The 27,812-nt window shown below is 42.0% G+C and overlaps 1 protein-coding gene across 13 annotated transcripts in view; it reads left to right on the forward strand.

Annotated features, from left to right (window-relative positions):
• The window catches only part of FOXP1 (forkhead box P1), a 574,868-nt gene that overhangs the window by 381,716 nt on the left and 165,340 nt on the right, over positions 1-27,812 (forward strand). The window contains exon 1 of one of the 13 annotated variants that reach the window (XM_046667584.1): positions 27,436-27,621. The exons of the other annotated variants lie outside the window; for them this stretch is intronic. Within the exon in view, the coding sequence (XP_046523540.1) occupies positions 27,436-27,621 (186 nt within the window). Of the gene's footprint in view, positions 1-27,435; positions 27,622-27,812 lie in introns of those variants that run through there. 13 annotated transcript variants of the gene reach the window in all.

A 27,812-nucleotide genomic window follows, 5' to 3' on the forward strand; every position in this document is an offset into this window, starting at 1 on the left:
TCCTGTGTCTCACCGAATTCACTTGCTCGCTCTCTTTCTCCGGCTGCAATTGAAGACAATTTCCTCTGTCCTCTCTGGTTGTGGAAGATACCTTGTTGGCGTCTCCTTTGTAATAACCCGTCATATACTTGAAGGCAGTTCTTAAGTCACCCTTAGCCTTCTCTTTTTCAGGCTAAACCATCATAACCCTTTTAACCTTTCCTCGGAGGTTCCATTTTCCATCCTCTTAATCATTTTACTTGCCCTTCTCTGAGTTCTCTCCAACCTCTTACCGTTTTCTGAAAACGCAGAATCAGAAAGGAGAGCCGTTGTACATTGCTGCAAGTTTCTGCTTGTGATTTTGGTGTATCCAGTAGACTTTTTGTTTTAGTTTTTAAAGACTCTTCCACTGTTGTTTCCACATTCAAGCTAACTTTTCCCGACTTCACATATTTGGATTTGTGAAAACCATTTACATTTTTTTTGGAGTGTGGTCTATGGGCTAGAGAAATCTAGAGGTCAGATAACTTTATTTTTCAATCTTGTGTCTATTGGTATTTTAGTTTGGGGGTCCTTTTTAAATTTGATTCTCTTATTTATGTTTTTATTAATTTTTTATTGAGATATCGATATATGACATTATATTAGTTTCAGGTGTACAGCATAATGATTCAATATTTGTATCTATTGCAAAATGATCACCACAATAAATCTGGTTTAAACATCTATCACCACCTATTGTTAGAAATTTTTTTTCTTGTGATGAGAACTTTTAAGATCTGTTCTCTTAGCAACTTTGAAATATAAATACAGTATTATTAACTATAGTCACCATGCTATACATTACATCCCCAGGACTGACTTATTTTATAACTGGGAGTTTGTACCTTTTGACCATCTGCACCCATTTTTCCCATCCCCAACCCACTACCTCTGGCAACCATCAATCTGTTCTCTGTATCTGAGTTCATTTTTTTAATACTGTTTACCTGATATTATTTTATGGAAAGACTATTTCTCCATTGCCTGTGGTGTATATGAATAGCTGTGGCTCAGAGTTGGGGTGGGGAGGACAGTCAAAGAGGCACGTGTTGCCTCTTTGTGTTGGTTACTAAGCTCGCACGGGCCTCAGGGTCTGCTGTCTATATCATTCCCCATGCCTTAGCCTGAATGGCTCAGAGGGAACAGCCCAGGGGACCTCCTGACTTTATCTGCATGTGTCCTCCCTAGCTACTCTCTGTTATATTACTCACTTTTCTTTCTTCTCAGCAAGCTCAGGCTCTGCAGTCAGCACTTTTATTCATTTATCTACTACCCGATTCCGTTTCCCACTTTAGAATGGAAGCTTCATGAAGACAGGGACCTGGTCCATCTTCTTAACTCACCTTAGCATGCAGCTAGTGATGATCTCTTGATGGAAGGCAAGAATGAAGGAATGACTTGGTATCAGAAGATTTACATTTTTTTCTTAATAACGCCGCTGGTTCGCTGTGTGACATTGGGCAAGACACTTCATATTGCTGGCATCCATTTCCTTTCCTATTTTATGATAGCTTAAGGAATGTGCTCCAGAAGTTCCCTATGTCTCCTCAGCTCTGCCCATTAACTCCTGTATTCAGATTCAATCATTCGACTTAATTTCTACTCTTTTGGGATGCAGGTAAGTGGGTAGTATTTCTGTTTGTATTGAAGAGCCATCTATTTCAGGGATGAACTTTTTCGCACTGACTTGTCTTTTCAATATTTTGGCATTATTCTGTTGGACTATTTTTTTGGGCCCATTGGACTATAAAAGGCACTGAGGATTGGAGGCATTGGGGATTTTTAAGTCCTTTCTGTGTTAGACTCTTTTCTATCCCCGTCTCCTCCCCAACCTTCTCAGCTCTATGTTCCAACACTCCAAACCTTGTTTGAAAATCTATACCCACTTAGTCGATTTTCCAGTGTTCTTCTGGGTGGTCTACAATGAGCGTCAGATCCAGACCTGAGGCCACTTGGTGTAATTAACCAATGACCGCATCATCCTCTGTTCCTCTGCCCTGGGGATGTTTGATCATCTGCTCTTTATCCACCCTGAATCAGGCAATCTTTCTTTTTATAGGCCTTAAAGCTAGGTTTTCCGTAGTCATCCAGTGGTCAAGACATCTGCTTGTTCCCCTGCCTTTCAGTACCTCTCCCTGGCCCAGTGTGCAGACAAGATCAGTCGTTGCCCAGATGTGCTGACCTGAACAGCCCAGGAGGCCCCTCCCTCCTCCCCGTCCTTCCTGGCCGCCTTGCTGTGTAGAGAAGCATGTCAGAATCATACAAACTCTGCCTTCCTCTTTGCCCATTTCATAAATTCTGGATGTTACACTGCCCTTTAGGCACTAAAATCAAATTTCTTTGAATGGTATTAAATTGCCTGTTATGCTGTGGCCTCTGCTCATTACATAAGAGCTTATCCTGCATTTTCCCCTCCACCATGACAGACCAAATTCCCAGCAGCTCCCTGAGCACTCCATGCCTTTGCACGCGCTAGCCTCATTTCCCAAAATTTCCTTCTCTTCCCGCCTTCTTTGCTTGCTCTTTTTCTCCAGACTCAGTTGGATTCCCTCTTTTTTTGTGTGAGGAAGATTGGCCCTGAGGTAAATCTGTTGCCAATCCTCCTTTTTATGCTTGAGGAAGACTGTCTCTGAGCTAACATCCATGCCAATCTTCTATTTTATGTGGGATGCTGCCATAGCATGGCCTGATGAGCGGTGCTAGGTCCGTGCCCAGGATCCAAACCTATGAACTCTGGGCCGCCCAGGCAGGGCACGTTAACTTAACCACTACACCACCAGGTCAGCCCCTAGGGTTCTTTCATTTTTGAAAAGCTTTTTCCTTTTCCGCCTACTTGGTGCACCCCGTCATCGAAGCATGAACCCCACTGGGTGGTGGTGGATGCAAGCTCGTCCACCACAAGGCCTTCATGGCTGGCAGCAGTGTCTTTACTTTCTGTGTGCCTAATCAGTGCTGGATGCTGAGTGAATGAAGGAAGAAGGGGATGGGGAGAGTGAAGAAGGAAGGAGGGAAGGAAGGAGACCCATTCCTCTCTTCCACAGCCTTGGAGAACAGCATCCCTGGGTTATTCATTCAGCTTTCTCTTGAAAACTCTTTTTTTCCGGAGCCACTTCCCTTTTTCCTTGGGATGTTTTGCTCTCAAAGATCGCTCAGTCGTTCAGCAATCCTCCTGATTCCTCTCGCAATTAAATGTTCATCTCTACCCTGTGTCCCCCCTGCAGGAGTGATTGCTGTCAGCCAGGGAATCAGTGAGAACCCCTACCGAGCAGAGCCTCACCTCACCAAAGCAGCTCATGGCCAAGCTATTTTTATTTAGCAAATAAGAGCTTGTTTTCGTCGATTGTCCACAAGCACAGGGGGAGAAAAATCATCTATTTGCTTCATGGTTACCTGCACTGTGGGGCTATCTTATCTGTTCCACTTGTGTTTCACCTGTGGTGTTTTCCCTGACGTCAGGAAGGATGTGTGCATGGAGTTGTGCAGGCTGTCCCACCCTGAACGGGCCTGAATGTTCTGCACCAGAGGTGAGAGTATTGTCGAGTCTTTGCAGCTAAGAATGTGGATTTTAGATCGTAGCTGAGAAAATAAGGCAAATGGCTTAAGTCCTCCCTAAATCACAGATCTGCCAGGTAAAAATGTAGATGTCGCTGTCAAGTGGCACAGACGATTTCCTTCAGTATTGTTCAGCGTGAGCTGTCATTGCAAAGAGCCCCCAGCACCACACTGTCTAGGATGGGAGACCCTGGTCCCATGTGGCTGTTGAGCACTTGACAAATGGCTAGTCTGAATTAAGATGTGCTAGAAGTGGAAAATACACACCAGATTTTAAAGACTTAGTAGACTTGGTATTTCAAAAATGCGAAATATCTCATTGATAGTTGCATGTTGATTTCATGTTGAAATGATAGTATTGTGGAAATGTGGGTTAAATAAAATAGATTTAACATTAATTACACCCTTTTCATTTCACCTTTTTTTTAAGTCTGGCTACTGGAAAATTTAAAGTTACCCATGTGGCTCCCTTTGTATTTGTCTTGGACACTCTATAGTAGAATTTTAAGTGTAACATTGTGTTTCAAACTGAACCCAGGCACTGCTTAGTTTATATGTTTTTTCCAGGTATTTTTTCTTTTGTACTATGGGTTACCTTGAAGAATACATGTCATGATAAAGACGGGGACTTTGGACTGACACAAACCTGGGTTTCGTTCCCGACTCTCTATTTGTGGCCTGTGTACCAGCATCTTCAACTCTGAATCTCAGGTTCCTCAACTGTATAAACAGAGTAAGACCCACCTGAACGCCCTGTGGTGAGGCGGGGGTAATGCAGTGATTTTCTAGTAATATTAGGAGAGCTTTTGGTTCCTATAATTGAATAATTGTATTTCCCCCAAGTTAACATATTCAAAATCTCTTATTTTGAAATTTCATTGCAAATGTAGAACAAAACAAAACAGCCCACCTCTTGGTGCCTGTTACAATACCTCTGCTAGCTACTAGGAGTGGAATTGTGATCGCTAATGTTCCTGGAGAGCTATATGCCAGTCAGTGTGCTTCCGGGAATTCTCTCATTTGATCCTCAGAACAACCCCAGAAGGCCAGCCCTGTGGCCTAGTAGTTAAGTTCGGTGTGCTCCGCTTCGGTGGGCTGGGTTCAGTTTCTGGGCGCGGACCTACAGTGCTCGTCAGCCAGCATGCTGTGGCAGGACCCACATACAAAAATAGAGGAAGATTGGCACAGATGTTAACTCAGGGCGAATCTTCCTCAAGCAAAAAGAGGAAGATTGGCAACAGATGTTAGCTCAAGGCAAATCTTCCTCAGCAAAAAAACCCAAAGGAAAGTCCTATCATTGTCCCCATTTAACAGATGCAGCACAGAGGCACAGTGAGGTGGGGTGACTTGCTCAAGGTCTCACAGCTAGTAAGTGGTCAACTAGCCATTGAGTCCAGGTGATCTGACCCCAAAGCCCCATTCTTTGTCTCTATCCAGTATTGTCTACCAGTGAATAGAGGACAGAACCAAAGAACCAATCCAAACGAATGCTCACGGGAAACGTGCTTTTCATGGACGCCTACACTCATGACTTGATAGCGTATACCTAGAATATTTTCCCTCAGCGTGTTTTTCCTAGTGTGTACAGTGGGCTTAAATATATCCTGGTTTTAGAGCTTTCCTCAAAGAATACAGTGATTCCCAGGCCCGTTACAGTCTGAATCAGGCTTAAGCAATTGCAAAATAGAATTATATAGGGAAAAAATGGACAGCACACTATCTAGACCATGATAAATCTTTTGTTTCTAAGGACCTTGTCCCCGTTGTACACAGTCATTACAATACCTTGTACACAGTGCCCCTTATGTATATAGTAGGGGCTCAATAAATATTATTTATTAATGTTTATTGTAGTTCTTCTGAAAACACTTTTAGAAAGCAAAGCATACAATATTTTTAAATTACCATCATTCATTCCCTTAAATTGTTGGCTTGTGATGTGGATGTGCTCTCTCACCACGTGTGATTGTCTCTTAGAATAATTACCTTTGATTAGAGTTGAGCTTCAAGCAGATTTTCTTCTGTTAGGCTGGAATCCTCCTCTCTATTTGCACGTGACACGCCTGCACCCCAGCAGACACAACCGGGTCATTCCATGATGGGTAGCTTTCCTTGTTGTTCCATGTTTAACCAAGAAGATTAGAAGGCATTGATGTATTTTCTTTTCAAGTAAGATACTAATACCTAGGAAGGGTGGGGATGATGGGGGGGAGGGGGGAGTCCGGGATCAAAGTTCAGAGCCTGCAACTCATTTGGAAAGTTGAAAAGTGCTTTTGTGATTGGTGTATGGGCTGGAATCATTAGGAAGAAATGTCTGCAGACTTGGAAAAGTCCTTGGAGAATATTTAATTGGAGATAAAGGTTTGGATTGATGAGGGCTGAAATAAAACTTTGCAGCGACGAGTTCTCCTAACTGGTAGCTGCTCCTCCCCGTCCCGCTGGTGTATTTGCTGCCTGACCTCTGGTCTGGAGCGACCCGAAGGAGCTGGGTGGGTTGGGATCCATGGGTGTGTGGGAGGGGCCTCCAGCAAATGCACCACCATTGCCAGGTACACCTCTGTGCCTTTAACTGGTTGTTAAATAGAGAGCAGGATGTGCTTATCTGGATAGTGGCGACAATTGTAAACATTCTGTCACAAAGGTCAGCATTCTGATTTTAGATGGGCCAGCCAGGGGCCTTGGGAGGTGGTTTCTTGGGAATGCCTGCTGTGTACTGTGTGCTGTGTGCATGGGTGGGGAAAGAAAAGGGAACGTTCACCAGGTGAAGACTCTACAAGTACGTCAGAAGAGCAAGGAAATGGAGCCTTTCCACTCCACCCTTCTTGTGCAGATAGGTAAACTGAGGCCCAGCGAACCGAAAAGCTAACATGTATCACCATCAGTAGTATACCAGGCACTTGGTTAAATAGTTTCTGTGCGTTATCTCATTTAATATCTGTGACAACTGTGTGAGGAAGATACTAGTATCCTACCCATTTTTCAGATGAGAAAACAGAGTCTCAGAGAAATCAAGTTACTTCCTCAAGACTGTCGAACTAGGAAGTTCCAGAGGTGGGTGTAGGAGCAGGTCTGTTCCCCAGCACACGCCCAGGCCTCCTCAACAAAGCAGTCTCAGGCACTGCTCAGCCTGCCTTTTGTGGAACCCAGTGGTATACCATGAGAAATTTCACAAATGTGTGTACATTAGTTTTCTAATGCGGTGTAATACAATACTTAATGGCTTAAAACAGTCTGTTATCTATTATTATCTCATAGTTTCCATGGAGTCCAAACCTGGCTTAACTGGGTCCTCTGCTTAGGGTCTCACAAGTCTGTAATGAAAAGTGTCAGCAGGTCCTGATCTCATCTGAGGCTTGGGGTCCTCTACTAAGTTCACTAGTTATCCAGAATTCACAGAATTCAGTTCATTGAGGTCATAGGACTGAGGCCTCGAACTTCTAGAGACCACCCACTCTTTCTTGCTTTGTGATCCTCTCCGTAACATGGCAGCTTGCGTCTTCAAGGCCAACAGAAGAATCTGTCTGTCCTCAGGGAGAGCCTCAGTCCTTCTTTAAAGGGCTTACCTGATTAGGCCAGGCCCACCAGGGATGATCTCTCTTTTGATGAACTCAAAGTCAACTGATTAGGGACTTTAATTCTATCTGCAAAATCCCTTGCACCATTCAAGGTAACATAAAGAAATGGTAGTCCATCATATTCACAGGTCCTGCTCATACTCATGGGGAGGCCATAGTACAAGGATGTAGGTCAGTAGAGTCATCTTAGTATTCTGTCTACTACAGTCACCATTACTGATGCTGGTTCTTCAGCTTCCTGGAGGGGAGGAGAGCAGGAGACACACTAAGTGAACCCTGGGATTGCTATGGTATAAGGAGTGGGTATAATGAGAGATGGCAGAGAAGCAATAGTTAAGAGTACATGGGCTCTGCAGCACTATGGTCAGAGCCTGCCTCTGCCTTTTCCTAGGCATGGGCTCATAAAGAGGTTGTTGAGAGATAGCTTCTCTCTGCCTCAGTTTCTCCATCTGTAAACCACAGGTGATACTTCCTAGCATTTTGTGATGATAAGTGAAATAACCAGCATTAAGGAGAGCTTGGCATACGGTGAGTACTTGTCAAAGGCTGCCTGTTAGTGTGTTTGGGGTCTCTCCTTTGAAGGACACAGGGAACCAGAAACACAAGTGTATAGAGTTAATTTGTTTCCGTAAGGTGGCTGGAAGTATGTGCCTTCGAGGTAGCATTTGGGTGAAGTCACACTGTTAGGGTGGCACAGTGGACCAAAGCTGTGGAAAATAGCATGGTTTGTTGTGAAGCAGCATACTACCCTGTGGGAAGAGAGTCAGAGTGATGGAGAAGAAAGAATATTCTGGGGACTTCTGGGACCCTACTCTAGGACCAGTTTTGCCAATGATTCTCTTCATGGGCCATTACCTTCTGTGGACCTCAAGTTTCTTGCCTGTAAAATAGGCCAGTGGGAAAAGGTGGGTCCTGGGAATAGCAGGCCATCTAAGCTGCCTGCTGTGTCTCAATATCACATTTCTATTCACTGGTTTTCTGTGCACGTTATAACCAAAAGGCAATTAAGTCAATTTCATTAGCTCTGTCCAAAAAAACCACTTTATAGACAGGCACCCTCTACTGGAAGTACACTAAAAGAAATTTGTTTTGCCAAACTACTGGACTTTACACCTGTGTCTTCCTATCCATTGCAGGGGTGGCCATGTCCCTTGCCTTTGAAATTTTTCTTTGTGTCTTCTTCCCTAGTGGCTACTTTTATAGCTTCTTAATAAAAAGTGGGAGGGGACAGACTTAGTGGTCTTTGGGTCTTTGGGTGGGTGAGCGGAGATGAACAGAATTCAGGATCTCCGTGGAGTGTCTTTCCTCAGGCTCACAGGTCCTCGCTCCACCCAGCCTTCTTCCCATCTTGAACTAGGTAGCCTTCCGACGATATCATGAATCCCAATGTATATATTAATAGCTGTCAACTTAATTTCTATGGGTGGGAGTCTGGGTCTTGACCAAAGAAAGCAGATAAAATACAGCGTCAATGACATCCACTCATGGCATGTACCTTGCAAGGGCTTGGATATGTTAATTAATCCCCTTAACAAATTTGTGCCCTACGTAGTAGTAGTCCCATTTGACAGTTGAGGAGACCGAGACTCAGATAAGTTAAATAACTTGCCCCGTGGCCCACAGGAACAAGTGGCTGAGCGGGGATATGAACCCACACGTGGTATGTACCAAAGTCTTTACTCTTAGCCAGTAACATCAACAGTTGGAACCTTGTCAATCATTTTAAACCTTGGAGCTCACTCTTCACCCCCACCATGCCTGCCTTTTCTCTCTGCAATATCCCATATAATTAAGAATCCAGGGAAACTCTCAAAAGCTGAGGTTGAAGAGACAGAAGCAGTGCAACTAGCTTCAGAGGGCCGATTTCCCCAGAGGGTACCAAAAGAGAGGGAAAGGAGTCTGTATTGGAGTCAACGTCACCACCAGGCCAAATTCTCAATGTTGAGCTAGAAGAAAACTATATTACAAACGATAGTTCTAATCTGCTTGTGGTAAAGATTCATAACTGGAAAATAAGCATGTGACAGTTCTTTGTTTGGATATAAACTTATTAATTGAAATTATAGTGCTTTTTTTTAACAAAGAGAGGAAACTGTAATAATAGTAAGTAATGGTCCTCGTAGAGAATGTAAAAAGGTGATAGAAATTTGTGCTTTGGGAAGTTGGAGAATGTACTTATAGTTAAGGATTAATTTTCACTCACAGAGATCAAAAAGGTCTCGATGAGTAAGATAAGTATCGAGTTTCAGGGTTGTATTTTTTTCCTCCTCCTGCCAGACTGTCTGAAACTTATCTCAAGTATCATGGTAAAAAGAGAAGTGGCGGGTAGACACAAAAATGTAATAGATATATTTTAGTGCTAGAATATGAACTGCCTTTCTAAATGCATATCAGAAGGAGAATTTATTCCACTTGAGTAGGTTTAATGATATAATTTTACCATATTAAATCATAATTGCTCTTTTAAAAGAAAATAGAGATGCGTGCATTGCCGCTGCTGGTCTATCCCACTCCATCCAAATACCATCCTCCCTGGTACTTGTTGATTTCACCCTTCTCTCACACCAGAGCTGATCTGTAGCTTTCCTTGGGAAATCTGGGTGGGCAGAGTGGGAAGGAAGGAAGAACAGTCTGAGAAATACAAGAGTCTGCATCAAGCACTCGCCGTGGCTTTGGCAAAACTATTTCCTGTAATTATGCTGCCAAGGTAAAGCTTATGAATGGATGGCACCTCTGACTATCCGGAACCAAATTATTATTATTATTATTATTTTTAAAGATTTTATTTTTCCTTTTTCTCCCCAAAGCCCTCTGGTACATAGTTGTATATTTTTTTTAGTTGTGGGTCTTTCTAGTTGTGGCATATGGGATGCCGCCTCAGCATGGCTTGATGAGCAGTGCCATGTCCGCGCCCAGGATCCGAACCGGCGAAACCCTGGGCCGCCGAAGTGGAGCACGCGAACTTAACCACTCGGCCATGGGGCCGGCCCCAGGAACCAAATTATTTTTTAAAATTAGATCATGTGTCAAGATGATTAGGATACCTGGATAAGTTAGGGACTAAATAATTTCCAGTGTTATGGATGTTGATAATCATTTGCATAAATACTAATGATTACTTTTGTGGTTAAATGGTTTCCAGTCCCATTTCATTCCCTTGTCCCCACCAAAATGGGGGGCGGCGGGAGTGATAGTATATGTAGATAAAAACAGAATTAGAGTCCTAATAATACTTTTAGTTTTAACAGAATCTGATTTTACATCATGAACTGAATTAGATGGAGGCATAATTCACCTGTGAATTTATCGTCTGTACCTGAAAGGGTGAACTTCCATGGCTTTTTTTTAAATAACACACAAAATAATACTCAGCCTATCTGACAGATGAAAGGCATAATGTAGTTTTTAAAAACATTTTTATCTTTTTAAAATATAATACTTGATACATAAAAAATAATATACATATTTCATTAAATCTTTTAGATCTTTATTTTATATAACAGTAATAAAGTGAAAATGCAGCCAAGTAAACTAATCCATAATGCTTTCTTATTTCATCTTTTGTAAGAGGCATCCCAATTTTGGAGATGTTAAGATTAAAAAAAAACACAAAACAGCGTACCTTAGAAGCTGTTAAATGTGGTATATAAAGCCTAATTTAGTGAGCATCCATGAACTTCTCACACCCCGTCAATCCCAGAATTGGCCCATTGCTTATAACTTGCATTTCCTCCTGTAGCCCATGGAGGTAGATAACCCTCCTCCTGAATTTGGGGTTTATTATTGCTTTGCTTTTTAAACATATTTCAGCTTTGCTTCCTTTTATTAAGCTCTGAACTCCCCAAGGACAGACGCCCTCTCTGTTCTCTACCACTGTTATCTTCGGTGCCTGACATGGAACCTGGCCCAACAAATGTTGGTTAACTATTATTGACAAAGTCTACACGCGGGTTTTCTGAGGCATATCCAGATTGTCTCTGCCCTTCAAGGTGTGGCTGCAGCACCATTTCCTCCAGGAAATCTCTGACAGCCTGAACTGGAAATGCTCTTGCCTTTCTTAAACTGTTTCAGCAATTAATGTCTACTCCCTGTACTGTCAGTACACCCCTTCTCTTTTCAGTTACAGCTCTCTGCCCTCCGTGCCTTCCTGCTAGACTGGCACCAGCAGAATTCCTGTTCACTGCAGTTTGGTACCTGATGTAAAAACAAAAGATAACGTAAATTATGTCTGGCACTTTACATTTATTCTGACCAAACTTACCTAAACGAGGTCAGTGGTATGACTGTTCCCATTGAACAGATGAGGAAATTGAGACTCAGGCTCATAATCGCTCAGCAATAAATGTGTATCAAACGAAGGAAGACAGTGCTGCATCTCAGTCATTTTGCCTGAGCATGCTTCAGTTTTTCTCTGGAGCTCAAGGCTTTATGCTTATCCTTGGGCATGTGGTTCAGAAGTAAATGGAAAAAACAAATAAATGAAATAGATACAAGTATTCTCTAAGTGAGATTAGCAACTTTTTTTTAATGTTTGAGACACCTGTATTTTCTTGCATATTATGTGCCTAATTTTCTGTTGGATTTATTTATTCCCCTATTGATTTATGAGAGATTCTCATGTAACATAAAAGTTAGACCTTTTGGAGCTGGCCCGGTGGCTGAGTGGTTAAGTTTGCGGGCTCTGCTTTGGCGGCCCAGGGTTCACCAGTTCAGATCCTGGGTGTGGACCTACACACCACTCGTTGGGCCATGCTGTTGTGGCCTCCCACATAGAAGAACTAGAATGACCTACAACTAAGGATATACACTATGTACTGGGGTTTTGGGGAGAAAAAAAAAAAAAGATAGGCAACAAATGTTAGCTTCAGGGCCAATCTTCCTCACCAAAAAAAAAAAACCCAAGCATTAAAAAAAACTTTAAAAAAATTACATCTTTATTCCTAGGTTAGTGATATGCAAATATTTACCCAGTGTTTCAGTGACTTTGTTTTACTATTTTAGCCATATTCAATTTTAGTATAGTTTTATTTATCAATTGTTTCTTTATATTTCCTGAGCATTTTGTTATTATACTCAGAAATGCATTCCCACCCTGGAGATGACAAGAACATTTCCTTTTTTCTTTTTAAAATATTTAAGAAATAAGTGCAGGTAAGGCTAGGATTTTAAAAGAAGCTGCCCTCCTTGGCACAATCATTTATTCACTCATTTGTTTAACCAGCACGTTTATTTAGCTCCTACGGTATACAGAGATAAATAGGACTAGAAAGTGTTTCTGCTGAGTGCCATGGGAAGCCTTCGCCGTGGTGTCCTCTGAGGGGCCTTTTCAAAAGATCCCCCTGGCCGCCATATGGAGATTTTAGGGGGGGCGACAAGGGAAGCAAAGAGAGACGTAGGCAGGAAAACGATACCCCCTTGGAGCAGAGCCAGAATTTGGTCAGTAGATCCGAGGTTAAAATAAGACCTTTCCAAATTAGAGGTAAGGCACGGTCAGACTGCTGAGAGGCTGGACGGTTCAGGCATGCAGATTAAATGTTTGTTTGAACCCGGAGCCAGGAGGGACCTTGTGGGGGGCACCATTCAAAGGAAAGCTGGACAGGTGGCAACCTCGTTCGCTTGGCGCCAGCACGTGGAGCGAGGTCTCTGGTGATGGATGGCTTCACGTTGTTCCAGCATGGTGCTCAGAGGGCGGGGGTGGGCGGCCCGGGGAGCCCCGAGAAGTCTCCAGGCTCCTTGTCTTCCCCTTGGTCTTCCAGCCAAGAGCATTAACTCGGTGCTCTAGCCATGTTTCCGCCTGGAAATCTCACTGTTGTTAGGTATGCTCTTGTTCCTAGTCTTAGTATTTATATTTTTATGCATTTTAAACTCAAAGTCTCTGAGTTTCGGTGAAAATGAGACAATTAGAGTAGTTTGCAAAGCACAGTGAAGGCTTTTTTTTTAAGGATTGAAAGAATGTGACTACATGCCGTTTATTGTTATAATCCTCCCTTTCTTGAAGGTCCATGAACATTTTTTACTCAATCAGTGTTTTACTTTTTTCTCTTCATTTTATAAACGGTTCTTCCGCTTGACTTCCCAATCTCAGGAGACAACAATATCTCCCTTGAAAACACGGAGGGTGAATCAGCCCCTCGTATGTGTTTTCCAAGTGTTGGTTTTCCAAGACATTCTCATGAAAAGGACTAGTATTGCTAAGTCATTTTTTAATATAAGGAGGTCCGTGTTTGGGCATTGAAATTAATTTCCCTTATCTCGCCATACAAATAGCCACCCTGGCTTCTTTGATTTATTACCTGGGATGGTTCAGCAGCACTAAAAACAGAGGACGGGAAGACATCACCTTTACGTGGCATCATTAGTCACAGCATTAAAAGCATCTCCCTGAATGGCCTGCTTTGCACAAGTTCCCGCCGTGCCACGAGAACACCCTGTTCTCTTGCTGTGTGCTGAAGACAGTGGGCCCGTCCATGGCTTCCTGGCCACATTTTTCATTTCTTAGTAAGTTGCCCCCACCCGAAATTCCTTACTCTCTTTCTTCCCTAACCTAGTATAAAGGGACCTTCTAAATTGCAAATAGAATCCCTGATTAAAGATAGGCTACTGACTGGGAGAAAATATTTTTAAATCACATCTCCAATAAAGGACTTGTATATAGACTATATAAAGAACTCTCAACATTCTACAATAAGAAAAAAAAAAATATAAAAAGTTGACAGAAGACATGAACAAAAATTTCACCAAAGAAGATATACAGAAGGCAAGTAAGCACACGGAAAGTTGTTCAACACCATTAGACATTAGGGAAATGCAAATTATAACTATGATGAGAAAAAAAACAATGAGATAATAACACCTATTAAAATGGATGACATAAAAAATACTGACAATACCAAATGCTAATAAGGATGTGGAACAAATGAATGGCCCTGCCTTGCTGGTGGGAATGCAAAATGGGACAGCCACTCTAGAAAACAGTTGGTCAGTTTCTTAAAAAATTTAATATGCGGGGGCCGGTCCCGTGGCACAGCAGTTAAATTTGCACGTTCTGCTTTGGCGGCCCGGGGTTCACTGGTTCAGAGCCAGGGGTGCGGACATGGCACTGCTTGGCAAGCCATGCTGTGGCAGGCATCCCACGTATAAAGTAGAGGAAGATGGGCACGGATGTGAGCTCAGGGCCAGTCTTCCTCAGCAGAAAAAGAGGAGGATTGGCAGCAGATGTTAGCTCAGGGCTAATCTTCCTCAAAAAAAAAAAAAAAAAATTTAATAATGCAGTTCTCATATGACCCAGCGCTCACACTCCTGGGTATTTATCCTAGGGAAATGAAGACATGCGTTCGCACAAAAACCTGTACATGAGTGTTCATGGAAAACCCCAAATGTCCTTGAATGGGTGAATGGATAAGCAATGAGTGACACCCCCAAAAACGGAAGAATACTCAGCAATGGTAAAGGAAGAACTATTAAAATACCCAGGATCTTAGAACAATCTCAGAGACACTGTGTTGAGTAAAATAAGCCAGTGTCAAAAGATTACACACTGTATGGTTGCATGTATATGACGCTCTTGAAAAGATACTACAGTGATGGAGAACAGCTCAGTGGTTGCGAGGCTTTAGGGATGCAGGGATGGTATGACTATGAAGGGATATGGTACAAGAGAGTGTTGGGGGTGATGGAGCTGTTCTGTATCCTGATCATGGTGGTGATGATAATGAATTTATCACGTGCTAAAATTCATAGTACTGTATACCTCCCACACTGGGAAAGTCGATTTTACTGTTTGGTAAATTGAAAAAAAATAAATTTAAGCCCAAACACATGGTTGGTCTATATGGCCCAGCCTCTCTCTTGTGATTCATCCAGCTCCTTCTTGGCATTCTGGCCCCTGTCGTCAGGTCCCTAACATTCCATGGTCACTTTTGTCTTCCTGCCTGTGGGCATATTCATCTCTCTGCCCAGAACCACGTCAGCTGGCTAACTGAGAGGCATCCTTTGGTTGTGAGTTTGGGGAGAGCCGATTTCACTGCTCACTTCCGAGGCCTGATCGAAAAGCCACGAGGAGTTCAGCAAGGAGACCGGCGAGGCTAAGGAGGAAGTCTGTGTGCTGGACGGGCAGTCAGCCTTTGTTTTGTTTTAATTTGCCTCCTTTTCCTGGCTGCTCTCATCCCTGACCTCCGTGCTGAAATTCCTTACCTCCTCTTGCTCTTTCAACAGGGGAATCCTCTTTTCTGGCTTTGTGCAAACTACTTGTTAAAAAGCAATAAATCATGGTTTTAAAGACCTTTATAGTCTTTTTTTTTCCTTTGAGCAAACGTAAAATTATGTGGCAAAATCGTGACTGTGGGGGGGTTTTCTCACTTCTTCCTCAGAGATTAGGTGGGTTTTATAGTGTACCATGAAAAGGCATTAGTGGTAAAATCCTTATTATAGATATATTTTTACATATTTACTGAGCCCATCTTCCAAATTCTTCCTAGTTCCCTGGGGGAGAGAACAGACTTTCTGCAAAAAAAAAAAAAAAAAAAAAGCAGCTCCTATTCTGGAATCCATAGCAATAGTAAAAAAAAAATAATAATAATAACAACACTTACGTGGCACTTACTAAGTGCCAGACACTGTCTTAAGAAGCATTTTCTATATTTAATTCACTTACTCCTCATAGCAACCCGAGGAGATAATGCTGTCATTATTTCCATTTCACGCCGGAGGAAACTGCACCACAGAGTGGTTCGATCGAAGTCAAGAATGGAGCTAGGATTTGAACCCAGGCCGTCTGGCTCTGCTTTTCAAACCACTGTGGAAAAAAATGGTGGAAGGAAGGTGGGAGGCATGGTTTTTCTCGCCAGGCATAACCTCGCTGACCCCTTTTCACTTCTCCCCCAGAAGATATGTCCACATTCTTTGCACGGACTCCCTAGAAGCTCCAGAAGGCTCTGGGATGCTGCTTGTTTCTTCTAGCCAGGAAGACTCCATATTTGTGTCTTGATCAGTTTGAGAATAGGCAATGGGAATAACTGGAAGAGGAAACTAAAAAGTCAAAAATCAGAATGGCTCAGGAAAGCAGCAGTACAAAAAATAAAAAATAACTTGGATTGTGCTTTATGACATTCAGAGTGTTTTCATCTATGTGTGATGCCCCTCACCACCACCCGTTATCATCTCTACTTTAGGAGTGAGGAAAGTGAGGTCCAGAGAGTGGTGGCCTGCCCTAGCTCATCACGTTGGTCCACGCAGGACTAGAATGGAAGCCCAGTCTTTCTCTGTCCTTCCCTTCTCTCCCCCGACTCGTGTCCCCTCCTCCCGCTTTCCTTCCTTCCATTTGAGTTCTTATTCACTGAGTAAGAGAAACTCTTCCATAAACTTTAGACACAGGCAACATGATTTTGCCTCTTTTCTATATGTATTAGTTTTCCGTTGCTGTGTAACAAATTGCCCCAAACATAGCAGCTTAAAACACCCGTTTGTTAGCTCACAGTTCAGTTGGTCAGAAGTCCAGGCACAGAGCTGCTGGGTTTTCTGCTCGGAGCATGAGAAAGTTCGGAGTCTCAGGAAGTGTTACCTGGACTGAGTTCTTGTCTAGAGGCCCTGGGGAGTGATCTACTTCTAAGCTCAGCTTGTTGGTCAAATTCAGTTCATCGTGGTTGTGGGAGTGACGTCCTCATTTCCTTGCTGGCTGTCAGCCCTGGGCCATTCTCAGCTTCTAGAGGTTGCCCACATTTTTTGCCATATGGCCTCCTGCTCCTCCTTGAGGCCAGCAATGGAGCATAGAATCTTACTTGTGCTTTGAATCTCTGACTTCTTCCATCTCTGGGCTCCAAACTCCAATATAAACTCCAAAATATAAATTCCATGGGATTCCTATAGGTCCCTTCAGATTATCTCCCTATCCTAGGGTCCGCTCATTTGGGGCCTTAATTACAGCTGCAAAATCCTTTACATCAACACATTGATTAGCATTTGATTGACTGTCTGGGACCAGGGGTAGGAATGTGAGAGGTCATCTTAGAGTTCTGCCTACCACCAATGCATTACAGCATTAAAAAAGACAAAGAGACAGAAACAAGGCCAACTCTAAGATATTTGTTTTTCAGTAGTAATTGCATAAATTCTTTTATGTTTTTAGAGTTTTTTGCCAACACAATGCATTTTGTATTTATTAGGTCATTTGATTAAAAGCATATTCATAATCTGTGTACTACATCTTTTGCCTTAAAAGGATTGAAAAAGAATGAGGTAGACATAGTTTTGTTGAAGAACACAATGGTATATTACCAACTATTCAATAAGGTCATCTTTTCTTTTAGTGTTGTTTCAACCTATAATTTCTTCTCAGCCCCAGAGGTCCATCTCCTTAAACTTTCTTCCTGCTCCTTGACTATTTGATTACTTCTCTACTTTCAGGTCTCATCTTAAATATCACCTCCTCATGGACAGAGGCTGAAAACAACAAGTTGTTCTTTTGTTAAGGCTTTCTTTGTAGTGGCTCTGTAATTATTTCTGAATTTGTGGATCGCCAGCATGTTATTTCCCATTAGACTGCAAGCCTTAGGAAGGGGTGCCTTCATAGGCCTAGTGCCTAGACTATGCTTGGTACAGAGTAGGGATCAAAAATTGTGTGTTTAATTCATGTGTAAACAGAATCAGTTCTGGTACTTGTAGAAAAGGTAACCTTAACATTTGTTTTGAAAGGTTGCTAGAGTAGTGAATCAAGTTAATCATGAGGTCACCGCTAAAGCATTTGTTGTTTGAAAAGCACCTGATTGACAGTCATAAAGCTCTTGAAAGAGAAAGAGAGGAGACTACAAATGGTAGAGCCAAAGAGGAAGAATTTCCATATTGTCCTTTGAAATGTGCGGTGCCACCGAGTAGGAGGTGGGTGATGAGTCTCCGACTCATGGACCATCTGATGTTTGGATCATAGTTTCCTGCTATTTTGTAATGCCCTCAGATAGATGCTTCTCTCCCTCCAGTTCTGCTTTGAACAGCTTCTCTCTCTGATTTTCTCTTAAGCTTCCCCTTCACCTCCAAGCAGTCACAGACCCCTTTAGAACTGTGTGACCTTGGGTAAGTCAGTCAACCTCCCTGAGCCTTGTTTTCCTCCTCTGTAAAAAGGGTATGATAATTCCCACCTTGGAAGGTCATTAGAAGGATAGAAGGCTAGTGAATGCGAACACCTGACACACACTGAGATTGATAAAACCTATTTTCATTATTATTAGACTATACCGCGACTCTGCCTGTCTGATGGAGAATTGAAATCCTCATCCTAACAAGTGTTTTTTTGGAAATTATTAAAAAAAGGTTACAGTAGATTATAGGACCATTGGAAATTATAGTCCACTTAATTTTTGCCATCATATATTAAATAAGGACTGTCTAGTTTCAAATCTTTAGATTAAAATAAATGCGTTTCACATACAACCATCTTGAGCACAATTTATCTTTTTAATTTATTTTTTCTGATGATTCGGAGGGCACTTCAGAGCCTTGTCATGCCTCTGGGTTTTGGTTATGAACTCGTTAGCATTTTGTTATAGCTCTTTAGGAGTATTGGTTACTATCAAGTTCTGGAAAGGTACTTCTACCTGTTCACCTTTTCCCATTCCTTAACGTGTGATGTAGAAACAGTGTGTTTCAATGACTGCAGACTGGCTTGCCTCTGCCCAGCCCCTTTCCCAGCTCCTCATGTCCTCGGTGCTAAGGGCTCTCCTGCCCCAGCTTGTGCTGGCCACTAACGGAACCAAAGCAGTAACATCGCTGGAGCCAAGGACCAGTGGTGAGTGGGGTTTTGAGCAGCTTATTTGCCATAAAGTACCAAAAGTTGTTCAAAATCAGTCAAACTGTGACCGCATTTCCGAGGACATCATTTTAGGGAGCAACAAGGGCAGAGTAGATCAGTTTACATTTCTTTTTCTTTTATCATTGTAAAAGGACGTATGTGATGAATTCTCAAGGCAGGCTAAACAGGAACAGCAAATGTGGTGATGGAAGAATGGAAGCGGCTTCTGTTGTATTTATTATGGGGATCCTTTCTCCACTCGAAGCCGCATTTCTAGCTTTTCATTTATTTTGCCTGCCTTTTAATTCACCGCGTGTGATTTAGAGAAGTCAGTGCATTGTGTCACAGCAGCATTGGAAGTCTGTCTATCTGATTTAATTCCTGCAGTGTGAACCCAGAACAGAGGAGCAGGAGGCTCTGCTCTGTCCCTCATTAGTTGGGAGAGCTCAGACTATTGGTGCAGTCTCTCTGTGTACACCCCAGTGTCTTCTCCTGTAAAATGGGGCCGTTCGCTTCTTATCAGAGGGTTGTCCTAAGAAAAGAAAATGTCCTGTAGATGTGAAAAAAATTTAAAACACCATGCAAATGCTTTCATTTTTATTTTAACCCAAATTACAATGTGAAATCAGGATGCTGCCGTTTTCAAAGTTGTTGGCATCAGTTCATCATATTTCTAGGTGGAGTATGTGAAAGTGATTATAGGTAATAAATATCTTTTTTTTTTTAACTTATTGCAGAGGCAGTTTTTCCACTGTTAATGAGGGTAATTTGACTTGGTTGAAGGATTGCAGTTCTTAAGAATTAATGCAGTAATCCAATTCACAGATTTAAAGAGATCTAAGATTTTTCACAGGTCGCGTGCTAGTGAATGTGCTCCTATCACATAGCAGCTAATGGACTTGAACGCCGGTCTGTCATTTACTGTTCCTCACTGCATAGCGGCTTTGCCCTTGGTACTGAGTATACTTTCCAAGCAGTGCAGGTTATTTAGAAGTGTGGTATATTTGTAACACTTTTGAGAGATAGTATCCTATTTCTCACAGCCCCTAATTATTATAAAAACTGGGGTTATCTTTCTTAATTACACGTTTGAATCCGTTGAGGAGCTGCCTTGTCGCCTTTCTTTTTCAGAGGAGGGCCTTTTATTTTTTTTAATGTATTTTTTAAAACTAATTCATGTATCATTGTGTTCATCCATATAGGTTAATTCACGTGAATACAAAGGTTACATGCCTGGTATTCATAACTTTCCATTTTTGATAATGATGTATTATTAACAGCTAACAATATTTTGTAAAGCCTTATTTGTAAAGGATGTTGGAAATACTCTTATTTCCCAATCCCATTATGTTCCTAAATATTAAAATTCCCATTTTGAAGCAATTAGATGCATTTACTTCTCTTTCCACGTGTGTTCTCCAGACAGCGTCACCATTCTGTGCACATAGGAACCTTTGTTCTTTAATGAGGAAAGGACTAGAGCTCATTAATTGTGGTTCCAAGTGATGTCTGCCCGAACGTGGAGGCAATAATACATTACAAGGAAAGATCAAGCCCAAAACTGGGAGGCTCTCGGCGGTTCTGAGAACTGTTAAAAGATAAATAAACAGCAAAGGGTCCTTGTAGGGCCATCCCCACATCCTGGACTGCCCTTGAGGGCCTGGCTGGCTGCTCATCAGGTTGAAAGCCAAAGAGATTTCTGTACTCACAGAAGGAGGGAAGGCAAGAAGGTACAACCCGTATAGAAATCTAGAACTTTGTCTTTGTTGAAAGCCTATGATGTTTAAAACAAAAAAGAAATAATCTCTTGGATTTTTTTGCTAAGTTAGTGGACCCTATCTAGATGCATTTAGATGTTATTGAAAGTGAGTGAATTGCTGGCAGACGGGATAGAAGACAGATATCCTAATGTTTTATAGGCCGATTTTCACTGCTGGCATTGAGCATCGGAGGAACTGCAAGACTTTTGAAAGCTAAAACTCCCCAAGTGAATTGGCAAAGCCTTAGGCCCGCATCAGCCCTCAACAGAGAGTCCTGATTTCCACAACAAGAATAGGCATTTCTCCAGCCTCCAGGAAACTGCATGCCTCTAAATGTTCCCAGAAATATTAACAGTGTAAATGGTGGACTCATCTCACTGGTGAAGAAGGAAGTTGCAGAAGCAACTTGAGTGAGAAATCTCAGCCCATGTGGATGATGTCGTCCTGGGGCTTGGCTGAACCAGCGAGGGAGCCCAGAAATAAAGGGATAAGAAGGATAAAGCAAAATGTCAGTTTGAAAGTCAGACAATGGAAAGTAGAGCAGTGAATTTGAGGGTCAGTTCGCTTCTCTTTGAGAAGGTTCTGTCCAGCCAGGTGGCTAACCCTCTGGAAGGAAAGGACTCAGGAGCCACTAGGCAAGATGGAGGTCCTCTCCCCTACCCACCTGGCCAACTTGCTCCTCATTTCTTGCATTCTCTTTCCATCCCTGCCAAAGGATAAATTGCCTTCATCCTGCTAGTGCTAATGGAAGACATTATTAACAAAAGGGAGTGCTTCTTCATAAAGGTAGCAGAGACCTGGCAGGTAGAGGAATGACACGCCCTTCCCTGTGCTGACAGTGGTATGGGTCAGAAACGGTGAAGATGGAAACAAATATTATTTCCCTGAAATGTCCTGCCATTTAAAAAGACATATCTAGCTAGCAATATATATATATTTTTTCCCCCACCAGTAATCTTTTTTTTTAATGTTGCATTTCTCAGAGAAAGAAAAATAGATTTTAAAATGTAAAAACCTGTTCTTCAATTGCGTATGCAAAAATCTCATTGCGGTATTTATTCCAAACCTGCTCTCATAATGTGCAGTCAAGGAGAAAACAGCAAAAAACAGTTGTTGATGGACTTAGCACAGAAGTGGATTAAATAAGCATTAGTCTACTGAAGCTGATTACAGGAATATGAAAATGCAGTATCTTAATGGTACATATTTTTATGTGGCAGCTCAGTTGCCTTTCATTTTGCAGCTAATATGTCTATTCTTATGAGTCATTTACTTCTTTAATTACCTTTTGCAGGCAAGGCACCATGGTATATTAATGTGAATGATTTTTACTGCCAGTTTATCATACAATGCCCCAGAAGTTGAAAGGCGTAATTGACTTGGAAGAACAGCTCATGAAGGAAACAATATTTAGTTGACAGTTTTCCTTGTACCCTCTGTTGACGTTTATGAGTTTACACTATGCTAAAGGAGTAATAAACACAATTTTCTTTCAATAACAGGAAAGGGTAGCTTCTAAAATACATTTGTGGAAAACACATTTGTTCATTTCTTGAATAATATGAAAATAACACATTTCGAGTGATAAGACCTCTCACGCTGCCAATTGAATTAAACCTTCGAAGGTGCATTTATAACCTGTCTCAGAGCGTTAGGAGATATTAGGGTGCATGTGACTGAATCGATTTAATGAGCATTTAAATTATATACAGATTTGGATAAATCATATTTAAATCTAGGTGTTAGAATAAGACTATTTGGTCTGGTCTTCCCAGTTTCCAGAGGGAGGAAGGCAGGAAGGGAGCTTGGGGATTGTCTAGAGGAAGCTTTTCTTTCTCCAAAGGGAGGGGAAGCCTGACAGTACATTTTTGGAAAATAAAAAAAGGGCACAGTCGATCCAACTCCTTATAAGGTCTGGGCTTTGAACAGTTAAAATCAAAGACTTGGGTGGGTCGCTGCCGTTCTGGAGTCTGGAATGGTGCCTAGCATTGAGCTGGGCGTTAGCAAGTGCTCTTTTGTTGTGACCATCACTTCCACGGTCCTCTTGGCCTTCAGCTGGTTCCCTGGCTCTGGGCAGGCCCTGCTTTGGCACATCGGTTTCGAGGGAGTTAAACTTTTCACAGTTTTCTGGATTGTTTGCAGTTCAGTCCTGTGCAGCATAATGAAAGTTTTCTAGCCATCTGTTGTTAAGCTGGCGGTGAGCAAGGCCAGTATATCCAAACAAAGTTCTGGCCTGCTGTAAACTGAACCTGTCAGTTTAGCATAGCTTTGCTGACCCCTCGGAAGAACAGGGCAGCCCTTGGTACCAGGCACTCACTGCATAGAGCTTTCAAAGGGGAACTATTTTGGGGATGGGGGGTGGGGGCCTGTTTACTTTTTCCCTCAGTGTTCCTCTCACTGGCTTGGACTAGTTTATACTTCATCTTTAAATGGATACTTGTCCCCCCTCCTTTTTCGGAGGGGGCGGCATTACTTCTTAATAGGGGATTGTAACTTTTAGAACAAGGTATGAGTGTCTGTAAATGTGTGTGAGGTGGCTGTGATTGGAAAGGATGTTCTATGCTGTTATTTTTGTTTCATTATTTTGTCTTTCAATGTTTGGGGACAAATAGTCCAGGTGATGGAAGCTCCTATATTTATTACTTAGCTTATATAACTAAAAATGTTTCATAGCTTTAAAAGGACTTTTTTGCCCCTTTTCTTCTGCATCTTGTATTTCATCATCAGGAGTTAACATATGGCATAACTGAGCAAAGTGGCCATTTGACAATGCTCCCGGCTGTGTGGGGTGTTACCTTCTCTGTTCTCATTGACAAGGTGTGTATCTGTTGCTTTTAATTGCCCAGCTTAACTTAAAATAATTTCATTGTTTTGTGGCGTTTTCTTCTTCAGTAGTAAATGTTATTTCTTATTTCCTGTTTCTCAGTGTTTCCTTGGCTATGTATGAAATATTCCTATACATTCAGACCCTTGGCATGTGTATTATCCGTCTCCACACCTGTCTAAGCCTGTCTCTAACCTTTGTGGATTTCTTCTTGTTAATGACACCTTTTAGGTGCTCTTGTATTTTTATCTTGGTCTTGCTGTAGTATATTTCCTGTCCAGCCTTGGTTACATTTGTGCTCTGTTAAGAGAAGGCTCTGGGGAGCCATTGTCAAACTTCTGTATCCATCTCAATTCATTAAAATATCCAAGGAGAATGGCCACTGTCATTGAATAACTATGTCAGCCACTCCCCTGACTGCCTTCACCCCCCCAGATGAGAAGCAGACCACAGTCCCACAGAGTAACAAAGAAAAAAGGCACCGAAAGGATGCATGTTTGTCCAAGGCACCAAGTGAGAGAGTTTAGGTTCAACTTTAACTGCAATCAAGGAAAGTACAAGGGTCAGGAATTCCATAAATGGAGGGGGTAGAGGGGAGCAGAAGAAGCAAAAGAATAAACAAGGAGATACAAGGCTTCTCCTTTAAGGGACAAGGAGTATTGCACTAGTGAAAAATACTCAATTTAAAATTTAAATAAATGCACTTACTTGGAAATACCATACAGTCATAATCTGTTTGTAAGGTGACTGACATATAAAGTGCTTTTTTGTTTTAAGGTAAAAAAAATGTATTCGGGGTAGAGTTTCGGGTGTAAATGTCAGGTACAACGTAACGTGTACTCGCTCCAAGAGTCAAGCAAATAACCTTGGCATTTAGGACACAGCCTTTTAGAACATGAAATTGTATTTTGTTGTCTTTTTTTTTTTTTTAAAGGAGGACTACATTAAGGGGTCACCTATTAGCTGTGTTTTTGCTGTCTTAAACTCAGCCCTTCTGTCTATTAAAATCAAACCACTGTGTAAACATTCCAGTGTTGTTCTTGGTCTCTACAATGGCCACGGGGATCGGGTTTCACCTGCCTGCACATCTTCAAGCAATTAGAGCAATTAGCGTGAAGCCATTTCACATTCAAAGATTCAAGGTCTATGGTGACATTCAAGTCCAAGAGAAGTCTGAAAGGGAGAGAGGGAAGCGGCCTAGAGCATGGCTACTATTCCGTGGCCCTGAGCAGACAATCTCTCTTTTAAAAATGATAGCTCTTTAATGATATTATTATGAGGTTTTTAAATGACATATCAAAAGTTGTTTATATCAAAAACACCCAACAGTCATTTAATTATTCTAATGAAGGTCTTTATACATGGCACATTTTTTAAAAACACTTTTAATTGCCCTAAGAAATGGAGTGTTGCCTCTCCTTGCATCACCCTGGCAGTGACAGCATCATCCTTCGTAGAGGAAGAATATATTTTATAGTATGTTTTGTAAGGGAATTTGCATTTCCCGTTTACGTGGTAAACCTCCCTGTTTTGGGTAAATGTGGCGATGACAGCAATATGGAATATTTAGTTGGGAGATTTTTGAAGTAAGTATTAAAAGCAACTCTTTTTTTTTTTTTCCTAAGGTTGGGGAAGACTAGTGGTGACTTTCATACAAGGAACTAATACAGTTTAAAGATAAATGATCGATGTTAGCACATCAGATAGCTGTATAGGCATGATAGAAGGTAACTTCTGAAAAGCAGTCTTAGAATCCTGTAGGGTTTGGTTTTGTTTGTTTTATTTGTCTTTTACATTTGTAACTTAGTTACCCAGGAATCTTTTTGCATGAGGCAAGCCCTAAACTGATTACAGCTTTTTAAATTGGGTCTACATTTTCAAATCCACATTTACCCCTGCTGGTTTATTATGCAAAATGGGGAAGGGGCTCATTGTAAAAATCCAAGGTGCTGCGAAGATGTGGCCTGCGTCCCAGAGGGTGTTCGCAGTCAGGAGTAACCTTAGGCTAGCTTCTAATGTGGGATTCCGTTGCCCTTTAACCCAATGTGCCTGTTCACATTCACTGTTTGTTAACAAACAGCTCTAAGTACAAAATTGTTGGGAGAATTACTTTTTCATTATAGGCACTGACTTTCATCAGAATAAGAGGCTTATTTTTAAAAGGAATATTTGTGTGCCTCTAAGAAAGTTCCCGCGATAATTCCTTTATGGGATTGCCCTAGTTGGCTTCAAAGGTGTCAAGCAGTTCTATATCTGTAGGACTGAAGGCATCCGTGTATTTGTGTCATTGAGGCCGGTGCACTTGTGTTCATTCAGTAGCTAGCCATGTTGGGGAACTGGGCTGCTTGGCACTCTCTAGCCCCATCTCAAACTACTTAGAGCACTTCTTTTGAGAGACGGTTTTCCTGACCGCCCACTTGCATGGCGCCCAGGCTGTCTGTCTTTTGAAACTGCATTACAGAGCAGATGCAGGGGATGCTAAAAAAATGCAGCATGCTGGACGCTGAGCAAGGTAAGGGTATGCCTATTCCCCCCCCCCTCTTAAAAATAGATTGCTAGGAAATCATTTGCAGCATTTATAAACTGGGCCAGCTGAGTTAGATAGAAACACTTGAATTGGATACTCCAGCCCTCCTAAAAGTGGAGAGGCTGGCGTGAAAGCACTGTGGGGCTCAGAAGGGAGCTGAGGCAGTAAACCAGCTCCTTCCCATTTTTTTCTCCCAGCCTAGTCCTGTGTCTATGATCTGCCTTTTGAACTGTTTTTGTGGCTGATCAGTTCCACCTAATATGTCTCTTGATTTCTGCTATTGTAATACTCAGGCGACATGCTGTTCTCTTCGTTTTTATAAGCTTTAGATGCTTCTGCCTGTCATATTCTGGCGGTTTATCTTCAGCGTCTGGATTTGCTTTCAGACTTGAATGTCTATCAAGCTGCCGTTGCTTTGAATGTGAGATCAAAAGAAGATGAATTCCAGTAAAAAATTTCCTTCTATGAAGAAAAGATTGGGGCCTATGTAAACATCCCACTGACAGTTACCAATGAGTTATTTTAGCCGAGTATTAGCACCTGGATGACAGGCAGGCCAGCATTCCACGCTCAATAACAAATCAGTTGCTTCCGTGGCAGAAGAACACTGCCACAACAGCGATACGTTTTCAGAAGGAATCCTTTTCTTCCTCCTCCCCTCCCCCTTTTTCTTTTTTTTATTGAATATGGCTGTTCAACTCTTCATCCTATTTTTCAAGCTGACTTGCTCTGCCTTTAACAGTTTACTTTTCTTTACAGTATCTGTCAAGTTACTTGGGTGACAGAAGACAGGACTTTGATAATTAGTTTGGGGCGGGTTAAGGAGTGGTCGAGTAGGCAAGCTAGGCATCTTGAGATAAACAGCTAGTTTGGCTGATTGCAGAGAAGGAAAAGGTAAAGCAAAAACAGCAAACGCAAGATCAAGGGCATACCCTGGAATGCAAGACGATGTGTTCTTTGAAAATACATGTGACAAAATCCTCTAAAATCTGCAGAATCTGAATTTTCTTTTTCTTTTCTCCTTTTTTTTTTTTTTAAGGCATCCTGCCTATGTAAATGTCACCACAAAAATATCTTGAGCAGGTTTCCCAAAACCCTGTCGGTGTGTAGTTGGCTGTGTGAATGAGCTGCGTTGGGCTAGGGCTTGGTCTAGCCAGGACACACTTCTGATGCTGTGTTGCTGCTTGCAGACCTGGAGTGAATTACATACGTGTAGCATTAATAGATTTCTTTAAGTGCTAAATGCAACTTTGAAAATTACCTGCAAGCTCCAACCGATCTTGCAACTTTGAAAGTGAAGAATTACTTGAGGAATTCTTGTGGTTTCTTTGTCATTTAGTGAGAGCCCAGCCAGCTACTGTGGAGGCAAGCGTCCGTGAGGTTGCCTACAAAGGGCAATGTTCCAGTGTGTTTTCTCCTCGAGTGTGCTTCAGCCGCACAGCACTTCCTGTTTATTCAAACATCTTTTTTACCACTCGGCAACCCCCGCTTCACAGAAACAGCCAGAACCCATCTACAGCAAGAAGACGGAAATCCAAAGGCAGACAGTGCGAGCTCACTCCGTCAAACTCTTCATTTTCTCTGTAAGTGTCCAGAGAAAAAAAGGAACGTTTTCACTGGGTTAAACTTTTAAACTAGGGATCCGGTCCTGCGCAGAAATTCTCTGAGGGGCAAAATAAGATGGTCCAAGTTGTGTACTGCTTTTTCTTCCCCCTCCCTCCTCTCTCCATCAAAGGCATGTTTCTTTTTAGAGATTTGAGAGGACCGGCTCCTT

Source organism: Equus quagga, chromosome 1 (genome assembly GCF_021613505.1).
Source record: "Equus quagga isolate Etosha38 chromosome 1, UCLA_HA_Equagga_1.0, whole genome shotgun sequence".
NCBI classification, from domain to species: domain Eukaryota; kingdom Metazoa; phylum Chordata; class Mammalia; order Perissodactyla; family Equidae; genus Equus; species Equus quagga.